The 11136-nt window shown below is 56.4% G+C and overlaps 1 protein-coding gene across 2 annotated transcripts in view; it reads right to left on the bottom strand.

The window, feature by feature from the left end:
- Positions 1–4685: 4685 nt before the first annotated feature.
- Positions 4686–11136, bottom strand: part of KCNJ4 (potassium voltage-gated channel subfamily J member 4) — a 29297-nt gene continuing 22846 nt past the window's right edge. For both annotated transcript variants that reach the window (XM_025399848.1, XM_025399849.1), the window contains exon 2: positions 4686–6527. In XM_025399848.1, the coding sequence (XP_025255633.1) occupies positions 5151–6488 (1338 nt within the window). In that variant the 5' untranslated portion in view covers positions 6489–6527 and the 3' untranslated portion in view covers positions 4686–5150. The remainder of the gene's footprint in view (positions 6528–11136) is intronic.

Raw genomic sequence — 11136 nt, 5'->3', positions numbered from 1 at the left:
GGAAAAAACTGCAATGAGAAAAGCCAGACGCAGGAAGCAGTCCTCTGATTGCAGTCGTGGGATCTAACAAAGATGGGGGTGAACGCGATGAGGTGAAATAGCTGAGTTGGATGCCTCCTAAGTTCTTCTCTATTCTTCTATGAGCTATTTGAGTTCATAAGGAAGATAAATCTTCCAGAAGCTGGTGGGAAGGAAGCCATGGTGAATCTACAAGGATTAGGTCTCAACTGTGGGATTCCAGGCAGGCAGGCAGGCAGGCAGGCAGGCAGGCGTGGCCAGATGAGGGTGGGGTTTTCTGCTCCCATTAGACCCGCCCTCTTCCTCCCTATCTGTCTGCCTCCCTTTCTTCCTCTTCCTCCCTATCTGTCTGCCTCCCTTTCTTCCTCTTCCTCCCTCCCTGTCTTCCTCCTTTTCTTTCTCTTCCTCCCTCCCTGTCTTCCTCCCTTTCTTCCTCTTCCTCCCTCCCTGTCAGCCTCCCTTTCTTCCTCTTCCTCCCTCCCTGTCTTCCTCCTTTTCTTCTGCATGCATGATACCCTCGTCATTCTCTCCATCCCGCCCACCACTCCTGCTCCCCCAGAGGCTGTGACCGAACTGGGGAAGAGAGGGCAGGGCAGGGCAGAGGGGGGTCTCCCTACCCTGACTCTGCAGGGAAGCTGGTGTGGCATGAGGAGGGCTTGGCAGCACTTTACGGCCCCTTCAGCCCGCCTGTGTGCGCAATTCTAGGCTCCGTGACATCTAAGGTTCTTACACCCCCAGACGCAGCATTCCCCCCATGTCAGTGCCGCAGGAGCCGGAGTGGAGTGAGAGATCAGAGGAGCCGCACGAGGAGGGAGGCAGGTGGGAGGGCTGTGAAAGGGGAACAGGTGGGAGAGGGAAGGTGAGTCAGCCCCAAGCAGAGCTGAGCCAGCAGGAGTTTGCAGCGCAGCCAGGCCTGGGAGCCTCCCTGCAGCTGCGGGCTCTTGGCACCTCATGGCCCTCTCCCCCAGTGCCCACACTGGAGCTGACCTTTGGCACTCCAGAAGTCCTGGCTTTGGGCTTTCACTTGCCTCTTCTGTGTGACCCTGCCACAGGTCACCTTGCATGTGACCAGAGAGACCAGGCCCCTCCAAAAAGAGCAACTACCACAAGCATATGAGCAAGCCGCAAGCTGGTGAAGGGCCTGGAGGGACCTTGGAACGCCCCATGTTGCTCTGGATGGTGGATGACGGGCCCTCTTTGAGGTAACCCCACATGTACCCCTTCCTCACCCTGCATCCAGGCCTCTCGCATATCTTAGAGGAGGGTGGACATCCCCGAAGACGTGCTCCAGGTGGAGGCTTCTGAGTCTGGGAGCACCTGAGCCTGAGTCCTCTTCAGTTACTGCTTGTAGCCCGGGAGCCGTGGCATCCTGGGGATGTGGAGGGAGGACCGGGGAGACCTGGCGAGACCCACCCAGGGCCTGCGGGGCTGGATAGCGGGACATCTCTCATGAGCCTCCAGGGTCAGGAGTGAGACCCTGGGGTACTCAGCTGACAGAAGAGGACCAGGGGTCCTTCCAGAATGTGAATTTCTTTCTTCCTGAGCGGCCCCCACAGGCTCTTCGGGGGGGCCCCCAAAGACCACAGGTGCACTCTGGGAAATCTGAGAGGGGGCAGAAGAGGAAAGGAAGCAGCCCCTCCCCCTCATTGAGCCCCCACCTGGGAGAGGATGGAGTGAAGGAGAAGCAGGGTCCTGGGCCTCTGACTGTCCTCACTTTGTTTCCAGCCAGTCCCCTGGTTCTCTGGGCCACCATTTATTTCCTCATCAGTAAAAGGAGGCCATAATCCTTGTCCTGGCTTCCTCTTGGAGCTTCGTAAGAGTTCAATGAACCCAAGGACGTGAAAGGTGTTATGCAAATCAGAGACATTATGAGTTATCTGTTGGGAGGCTTGGATCCCGAACGAGGCTCCATCTCCAGGAAAGAGGTCTCCAGTTTCCTTCTGCAGCAGCGCAGCATACGGGGTGCACAGTGATTCACCCAAACAGCAGCTATACTGCCGGGGCTGGTGAGACGTGGTCATTCACAAGGCAAGCTTGCCGGCTGGTTCCCTGTTTCTCGAGGCAGCTGGCACCTTTGTGTGGAAGATCCCTGGGACCCAGAAGGGTGCTTTCTGCTTCCTTACAGCCCGAGGCACACAGTTGGCCTGTAGAATAGAGGTCGGGTGGGAGGAACCCTCAAACTCCAAGGCTCTGGGATAGATGACCAACTATGGCCACAGCTCCCTCCTGCTCGGCATGTCCTTGGCAATGTGACTTTGCCTCCTTCTCAGAAGGTGGAGTCTAATTTCCCACCCTTTGAATCTGGGCTGGCCTTGTGACCTGGACTCTGTCCGATAGACTGCAGCGGAAGTGGTGTTATCCAAGTTCAAGGCTAGGCCTCCAGAAACCTTCGCCCTCTTAGGTTGCTGCCCGGAGTCGCCATGAAGGAATGTGATGTAGCCTATTGGAGGAGAACCAAAGCCCCCCAGAAAGCAGTCAGACCAGCTGCCGACATGTTCTTTGGGGGTCTTCCAGGCCCACTGACGGTCCAGCTGAGCACAGCTGCCGGGTGAGCCCAGGAGAAATCAGCTAGGAACCCCAGCCCACCCACAGGACCCTAACAGAGGATGCATCATTGCTCTCCGTTTTGCGCTGACTGGTTACATAGCATAGGCTAACCGAAGCCAGAGAAAGGAAGGGACTTACCCAAGGTTCCACAGAGAGCAGAGACCAAGCTTGTCTTGGTCAAGTCTGTGACCAGGTTTCCCGGCCCCTGGGCCCTTCCCATCAGTGTCCTGCCACCAGCTCTACCAGCGATGTCTGGATCTGCATATATGTAGGGAGGTGTGGATCGGGTGGGCCCTTCCCCCTTCCACCTGAGTTAGGAAGGGTTGGCTGACATCCACACAGGGCTATCCTGCCCATTATCGCGGGCGGGAGGGATGGTTAATCCCATTCTGCAGAAGATGAAACTGAGGCCAAGAACTGACAGTCACACAGCTATTAGGTAACAAAGCTCTGACATCAAAGCTTTTGGTTCTTTGATGCCAACTCCAGATCCTTCTATTGACTCGCAGGAAGGAGAATGGCAGGTGATAAAGTTCCCTCCAAGGGTCAGTCACTCAGAAAGGGCCACACACACAGACACATGCAGGCACACATACTACACAGGCACACACATAACAGGCACACACAGGCACACATACTACACAGGCACACACATAACACAGGCACACACATAACACACAGACACATGCAGGCACACAGGCACACATACTACACCAGCACACGCATAACACAGGCACATACATACACACAGGCACACATACTACACAGGTACACATACTACACAGGCACGCACCTAACACACAGGCACACATACTACACAGGCACGCACCTAACACACAGGCACACACATAACACACAGGCACACATAACACACAGGCACACATACTACACAGGCACACACATGACACAGGCACACACATAACACACAGGCACACATAGTACACAGGCACACACCTAACACACAGGCACACACATAACACACATACTACACAGGCACACACCTAACACACAGGCACACATACTACACAGGCACACACATAACACACAGGCACACACATGACACACATACTACACAGGCACACACATAACACACAGGCACACATACTACACAGGCACACACATAACACACAGGCACACACATAACACACAGGCACACATACTACACAGGCACACACATGACACAGGCACACACATAACACACAGGCACATACATAACACACAGGCACACATACTACACAGGCACACACATAACACACAGGCACACACATGATACACATACTACACAGGCACACACATAACACACAGGCACACACAGACACACACCTAACACAGGCACACACATGACACATACAGGCACACACCTAACACATAGGCATACATACTACACAGGCACACACATGACACACAGGCACAATTACATGTGTGCTTGCTCACTGTCTCTCCTTCTCACCCCTCCATCTTCAACCAGCCAACCAATGGACAATATACTTTATTAAAAATATATAGTTACGGCCGGGCGCAGTGACTCACGCTTGTAATCCTAACACTTTGGGAGGCCAAGGTGGGTGGATCACCTGAGGTCAGGAGTTCGAGACCAGCCTGGCCAACATGGTGAAACCCATCTTTACTAAAAATACAAAAATTAGCTGAGTGTGGTGGCTCATGCCTGTAATCTCAGCTACTCAGGAGGCTGAGGCAGGAAAATCGCTTGAAGCCAGGAGGCGGAGGTTGCAGTGAGCCGAGATTGCTCCATTACACTCCAGCCTGGGCAACAAGAGCGAAACTCCGTCTCAAATATATATATATATATATATGGTTACAAACTCCATCTCAAATGTGTATATATATATAGTTACAAACTCTATTGTCGATCTGGGCTGGGCCCCGGGGCCGGAGGGACTGCAGGGAGGGAGGGATGATCCCTCATCCCACCCCTCAGAGTCCCTCCTCTGCACCCAAACTCAACACCATCCAAGGGCGAAGGTGGCTGGCTTTGTGGGCCTCAAGGGGCCAGCCAGCTGGGCAGGGGAAGGGGCTAGGCTTGATGGGCAGGGTGGGGAAGGGTGCACAGAGAGGGACCGTATCTCCTTGTCTGGCAGGTAAAAACGGCAGAAGGTGAATTTGGTGTCTCCATCTGTCTCCATTTATAGATATTTACAAAAGAAAGTCATGAGCAACAGGCCACAGTCATGCAAAAGAAACGCACCCCCCTCCCCAAACTAACCCCCTGCCCACCCTGAAACCCCGAGATGTCTCCCACCCAGCAGTCCAGTCACCTTCCCCAAGGTTCTGAGAGCAAAGAGGGTACGTCCTTGACGAGTCATTGGGGGAAGGGTGGTGGATCCGGGGACCCAGAGCCACCAGGAGTAGGCGCTGCGGGAACCCAGGCTGATTGGGCCGAGCTCTTCCCAGGCCGGGGTGCTGGAGTCAGGAGGAAGGGGTCCCCCAGTCTTTGAAACCCCCACCTTCCTCCAGAAGGTCCACGGAGCCAGGGTTGGCTCTGTCCTGAGTGTGGGAGGGGGTGTCCTGGCATCCTACCCCCGGCAGAGGCTCTTGTGGGCAGTGGTGAGGGCCGGGCCTGGAGGTCAGATAGCAGACTCCCTGCGGTAGGAGATGTTGTCCAGCGGGAGGGAAGCCTGCATGCGCTCCAGGTCCAGGTGGCTGCCGAACTCCAGCATCCGGATGATGCCCGCCTCCTCCTTGGAGCCGGCCTCCAGGCCCAGGCCTGCGGCCACTGCGGCCGCCGCAGCCGCCTCCTCCTCCATCTCCTCTTCCTCCTGGCTCATGAGGGCCAGCTCGTTCTCGTAGCAGAAGGCACTGGGAGGGGGCGGCGGGGCGGGTAGCACGGTGATCTTACTCTCCTGCAGCTCCCGGGCCGAGCAGCAGGGCGTGCCAGCCACCTCGTAGGTCTTGTGAAAACGCGAGTAGTCCACCTTGTAGTGGCTCTTCTCCTCGAAGACCACGGGCTCAAAGCGGTGGCCCCACAGGATCTCGCTGGCCAGGTAGGAGCTGCGGGCCTGGGTGGTCATGGCCGTGGCCTCCACCATGCCCTCCAGGATGACCACGATCTCGAAGTCCTCTGACTCCAGCTCCTCCTTGCCCATGCCATAGAGCGGGCTGTCCTCGTCGATCTCGTGGACAATGATGATGGGCGACACCAGGAAGATGCGGTCCAGGCCGATGTCATAGCCCACGTTGAGGTCCCGCTGGTCCAGGGGCAGGTACTCACCCTCCTGGGTCATGTAGGGCTTGATGAGCTGGGCCCGCACGTGGGCCTCCACAATGTGGCTCTTGCGTAGGTTACCCACGCGCCACATGAGGCAGAGCTTGCCGTCGCGCACCGAGATGACCGCGTGGTGGCTGAACAGCAGCGTCTGTGCCCGCTTCTTGGGCCGCGCCATCTTGGCCATGATGGTGCCGATCATGAAGGAGTCGATGACGCAGCCCACGATGGACTGGACCACCACAGCGATGACTGCCAGCGGGCACTCCTCCGTCACGCACCGGAACCCGTAGCCGATGGTCGTCTGCGTCTCCACCGAGAACAGGAAGGCACCCAGGAAGCCGTTCACGTGCATGATGCAGGGCTTGGGGGCCGCCGGAGCTGCCCCGCCACTGCCCGCCGCTGGCCCCCCCGCCCCGGGCACCCCTGGGCTGGCCTCCAGGTCACCGTGGAAGAAGGCGATACACCAGAAGAGGAGGCCAAAAAAGAGCCAGGAAACAAGGAAGGCCGCGGAGAAGATCATGAGCATGTAGCGCCAGCGCGTGTCCACGCAGGTGGTGAAGATGTCCGCCATGTAGCGCTGCGACTTGTTGCTCAGGTTGGCGAAGTACACATTGCATTGGCCGTTCTTCTTGACAAAGCGGTTGCGGCGTTTCCGCCGGGGCACGTGGGCCTGGCCGTTGCGGCTGTGTCCGTGCATGTCCTGAAGCCGGCGTGGTCACCTGGGAAGACGCAGGGCCTGCAGAGGAGAAGCCAGACAGGTGAGATGCTGGGGAGCGAGGGGTCTCCTCAGGGCCACCCAGACTCAGCCCCAAGACTCTCAGAAGCAGGTGAGCCTGGACCAGGACCTAAGACTTCCTCTGCCGCAGCAGGTGGAGGGTGGCTGCGGAGGGGGTTCTGATGACAGGGTCTGAGCCAGTGCCCCTGAGTCCGGCCCAGCTTAGAGATAGGGGTCCACAGACCAGGAAGCTAAAGCCACAAGGATCCAGGTCCTAGTCCCTGCCCCTCAACACTGCCCCTCCGGCCCTCCTATGCTCACTGTTCTGGAAGCTTCCTGAGGCCCATCTCGGTTCCTCCCTGTCCCTCTGTCCTGCTTGCCCTGAGCATAGGGAGCCACGGAGGCTCTGGGCCCGCTCCCCTCCCTGGATTCCATCTATGGACTTTTGGGCTTCTTGGGGGCTGGACATCCTCCTGTAAGATAGACACTGGCCACCTGTGGCTCTTTACATTTAATTAAAACTAAATAAAATATTAACTATAGCTCCTTCCTTGCATGAGCCACATTTTAAGTGATCAGGAGCCACATATGGTCAATGGCCACCACACCACACTGGACAGAGAAGACATATAGGAGAGTTCTAGCACTGAGAAATTTCCGGCCGAACACAGGGGCTCATGCCTGTGATCTCAGCATTTTGGGAGGCCGAGATGCAAGGATTGTTTGTGCCAGGAGTTTGAGACCAGCGTGGGCAACATAGTGAAACCCCATCTCTACAAAAAATAAGAAAATTAGCCAGGCATCGTGGTGCATGCCTGTGGCATCAGCTACTCGGGAGGCTAAGGCAGGAGGATCTATTGAGCCCAGGGGGTCAAGGCTGCCGTGAGCTGTGATCATCCCACGGAACTCCAGCCTGGGCCACAGAGCAAGACCCCATGTCAAAAAAAGGAAAAAAAGAAAAAAGAAAAAGAAAAAGAAAGTTCTACTGGAACCCGCAGCCCCACCTGGGTCTGAGCTACTTTCTTAGACTCTTCCCTCCCAGTGTTGCTTTGAGTCCTTGAGCCCAAATTCCTGCCCAGTGCCCCATGGAGGAAGGGGGAGTCCCCAGCTTTGACTCCTCTGTAGACATCGCTATTCCCATGTCCCGGGTGGCTCAGAGAGGGAAAGCCAGCTGCCAGCCACAAAGCTGGCAGTGGATACAAACTTGCGTGGCACCAACATGAATGAGTTGATGGCGGGGAGACAGGGAGTGGGAGGGGAGGACACACTCAGTTCACCTCTCTGAGCTTCCATGTCTTCACCTGTAACATGGGCACCAAAACTCCCTACCTCATGGGACCTACGGGGACAGCAGGCGCTGGGGTAAAGCCATCACCCTCCTGCTTGCCTTCCCACACTTCCCAGGAGCTAGTGACAGGCAGGATTTGCCTATCAAGCATCCCCAGCTGTTGCAGCAGAAGAGGCCCCTCACCGCACTGGGTGGCGGGATGTGCCTCGGGCCGTAGAGGACAGACCCTCTCTCCACCCCTCCCTGCCACTGGGTCCCCAGGGAAGACATGGTGCTACCCTGCCCCCGGCAGCTGGCAGGGCCAGGACTGGGCCTGGGTTCCCAATAACATTTTGGCCCAGAATTACATAAGGCTGGAAGTTTCTATTTTCTGTTCTATTCTTCTTCCTGATCTAATTGTGCATCTGTGGCAATGTTTATACACTTCCCCGGTTCAGGACAACTCGGTTGCTGCAGCAACCGGTACGCGCCAACGCTATAATTTAGAGATCAACAGCCTCAGAGCCTGCCTCTTCCCAAGAGAAACTCCCTCTCCGGGCCCAGGGAGAGTGAGCCCTGCCCCCACCTCCTCCCCCGCGGTCACCCACCCTGACTCCGAGTTCTTCTCCCTATTCCCCTTGTTCCCAAAGAGCTCCCTGGCTCCTACAGTCCTGGGTTGAAGTCCTAGATCCACTGTGTGACTTGGGCGAGCTACTGACTACTCTGAAACTCAGTTTCCTCATCTTGAAAATGGGGCTGGCCGGGTGCGGTGGCTCACACCTGTCATCCCAGCACTTTGGGAGGCTGAGGTAGGTGAATCACCTGAGGTTGGGAGTTTGAGGCCAGTCTGACCAACATGGAGAAACCCCGTCTCTATAAAAATACACAAATTAGGGCTGGGCGCGGTGGCTCACGCCTATAATCTCAGCACTTTGGGAGGCTGACGTAGGTGAATCACCTGAGGTTGGGAGTTTGAGACCAGCCTGACCAACATGGAGAAACCCCGTCTCTATAAAAATACACAAATTAGGGCTGGGCGCGGTGGCTCAAGCCTGCAATCCCAGCACTTTGGGAGGCCGAGACGGGCCGATCACGAGGTCAGGAGATGGAGACCATCCTGGCTAACACGGAGAAACCCCGTCTCTACTAAAAAATACAAAAAACTAGCCGGGTGTGGTGGCGGGCGCCTGTAGTCCCAGCTACTCAGGAGGCTGAGGCAGGAGAATAGCGTAAACCCGGCAGGCGGAGCTTGCAGTGAGCTGAGATCCGGCCACTGCACTCCAGCCTGGGCGACAGAGCGAGACTCCATCTCAAAAAAAAAAAACCAAAAACCAAAAAACACACAAATTAGGCCAGGCATGGTGGCATATGCCTGTAATCCCAGCTACTAGGGGGGCTGAGGCAGGAGGATCGCTTGAACCTGGGAGGCGTAGGTTGCAGTGAGCCAAGATCGTGCCACTGCACTCCAGCCTGGGCAACAAAGTGAGGCTCCGCCTCAAAAAAAAAAGAGAAAATGGGCCAATGAGATATCATGCTGGAGACCTAACAGGTCATGCAGGCATGGCCTGTAATGCAAGGCTGGCCTTTCAGAGCTGGAGGCTCAGACCCTCTTTGCCCCCTCCCGCAGCATCCCAGCAGCCAGGGCTCCAGATGGAAACCTTGGGGTTCTGGGACCAGGCACACCTTCTGCTCTATAAATAGAGTTTTCAGGGAGGCCTTTCTTTGCTAAACATATTCCCCCTGTTCTGTCCCACTGCCTCAAACGGCTCCAGGAGCACCGCGGACTGTCAGGACAGGAGGAGCATAGGGTCACCGAGTTCAGGACCCTCATTTTATGTCTGAGGCCAAGGAAATCCAGAGATAGGAAGGACTTGCTAAGAGTCCGAGAGTGGGGCCAGGTGGGCCAGCCCTGAATAAGGCCTCACCCCTACCCCTGGGTTCCTCATCCACTTCCTCCCTGGAGGGGGCTGGGGTGGGTTTTGGGGCAAAGGCAGGGAAGAAACCAGCCAGTCCAAACTGGACCACCATCCACAGGTGTGCAGGATAGAGGCAGAGGGGACAGGGTGTGGCGGCCCAGGCCTTCAACAGGTGAGGTCACTGAGTCCCAGAGAGGGTGGGGGCCCCTGCCCAAGGCCAAACACAAGCCCAGGGTTCCAGGGCATCCCTGGTTCTCTGCCCGGTGGGATTGGCTCCTGACCTGGCGAGTTCACCCGGTGCTGCAGATGAGATGTCTTCATGGACTTCCCCACCTCTGGGAGGGGCCTTGGGGCTAAGGGAGCCGATCCCCTGATGGCTACAGAGATTGGGCGTCCCCTTGCCAGCAGTGCCCACGCCTCCCCATTAGCGAGTGCCCAGGGTCAACCCTGAGCTTCCACAATCCCCAGCCCCAACGGCAACACTCACTCCCCAGCCCCTCCAGCCCACTGGGCTCCACAGTGCAGCCCGATGGGGACATAGTTTACCCCTCACCCTGACACCTCCCCGACAGCTTACAGCAGGTATCCTGAGCTTTTGCTATGTGCTGGGTCCGGTCTTGGGTTCCCAGTGCCCCCAGCACATCCTGGAGCTTAGCAGGAAAGCTGCTTCCCTGGCACTCCTCAGACCTGGCACCCTTCCCCATGCAGCAGCCCCTGGGACACCCCATCCCCCTGAGAACCCTTGGTCTGCAGTGACTCGCTCAAATAAGTGCATGCTGCTGCCACCACAGACCATTTTAGCAAGAGAGAGCGGTTCCGCTGCTAATTCGAGGCTGACCTGTGCAAGGCCTGGCCAAAAAGTGAAGGGTATGAGCTGGGCATTGTGTTCCCATGTGACAACCACCAGGAGATGGCCAGGTTTTCTCTTCCTTGTCACATGGGGCTTCCTGGGGAAGGCTGACGATGGCAGGAGAGGGTCAAAAGGCCTTGACAATTCAGTACCATCCTCCTCTGACTAGAGATATTTTTTTTAAAAAAGAGCCCTGCTGGGCGCGGTGACTCGCACCTGTAATCCCAGCACTTTGGGAGGCCGGGCAGATCCCTTGAGGCCAGGAGTTCAAGACCAGCCTGGCCAACTTGGTGAAACTCTGTCTCTACTAAAAATTCAAAACAATTAGCCAGGCATGGTGGTGGGCGCCTGTAATCCCAGCTACTAGGGAGGCTGAGGCAGGAGAATTGCTTGAACTTGGGAGGCGGAGGTTGCAGTGAGCCGAGATTAAGCCACTGCACTCTAGGCTGGGTGACACAGTGAGACTCCATCTCAAAATAAATAAATAAATAAATAATAAAATAAAAAAGAGCCCTGGTTGTTTAGGTGTCTGCTTTATCCCTATGATTAAACTACTTTTGTGGGAGGCCCCCTGCCACGGCCCTGCATGTGACCTTG

This window comes from Theropithecus gelada, chromosome 10 (assembly GCF_003255815.1).
Source record: "Theropithecus gelada isolate Dixy chromosome 10, Tgel_1.0, whole genome shotgun sequence".
Classification (NCBI taxonomy): domain Eukaryota; kingdom Metazoa; phylum Chordata; class Mammalia; order Primates; family Cercopithecidae; genus Theropithecus; species Theropithecus gelada.
The sequence above is the reverse complement of the archived record's forward strand: the minus strand, read 5'-3'. Positions and strand labels throughout refer to the sequence as shown.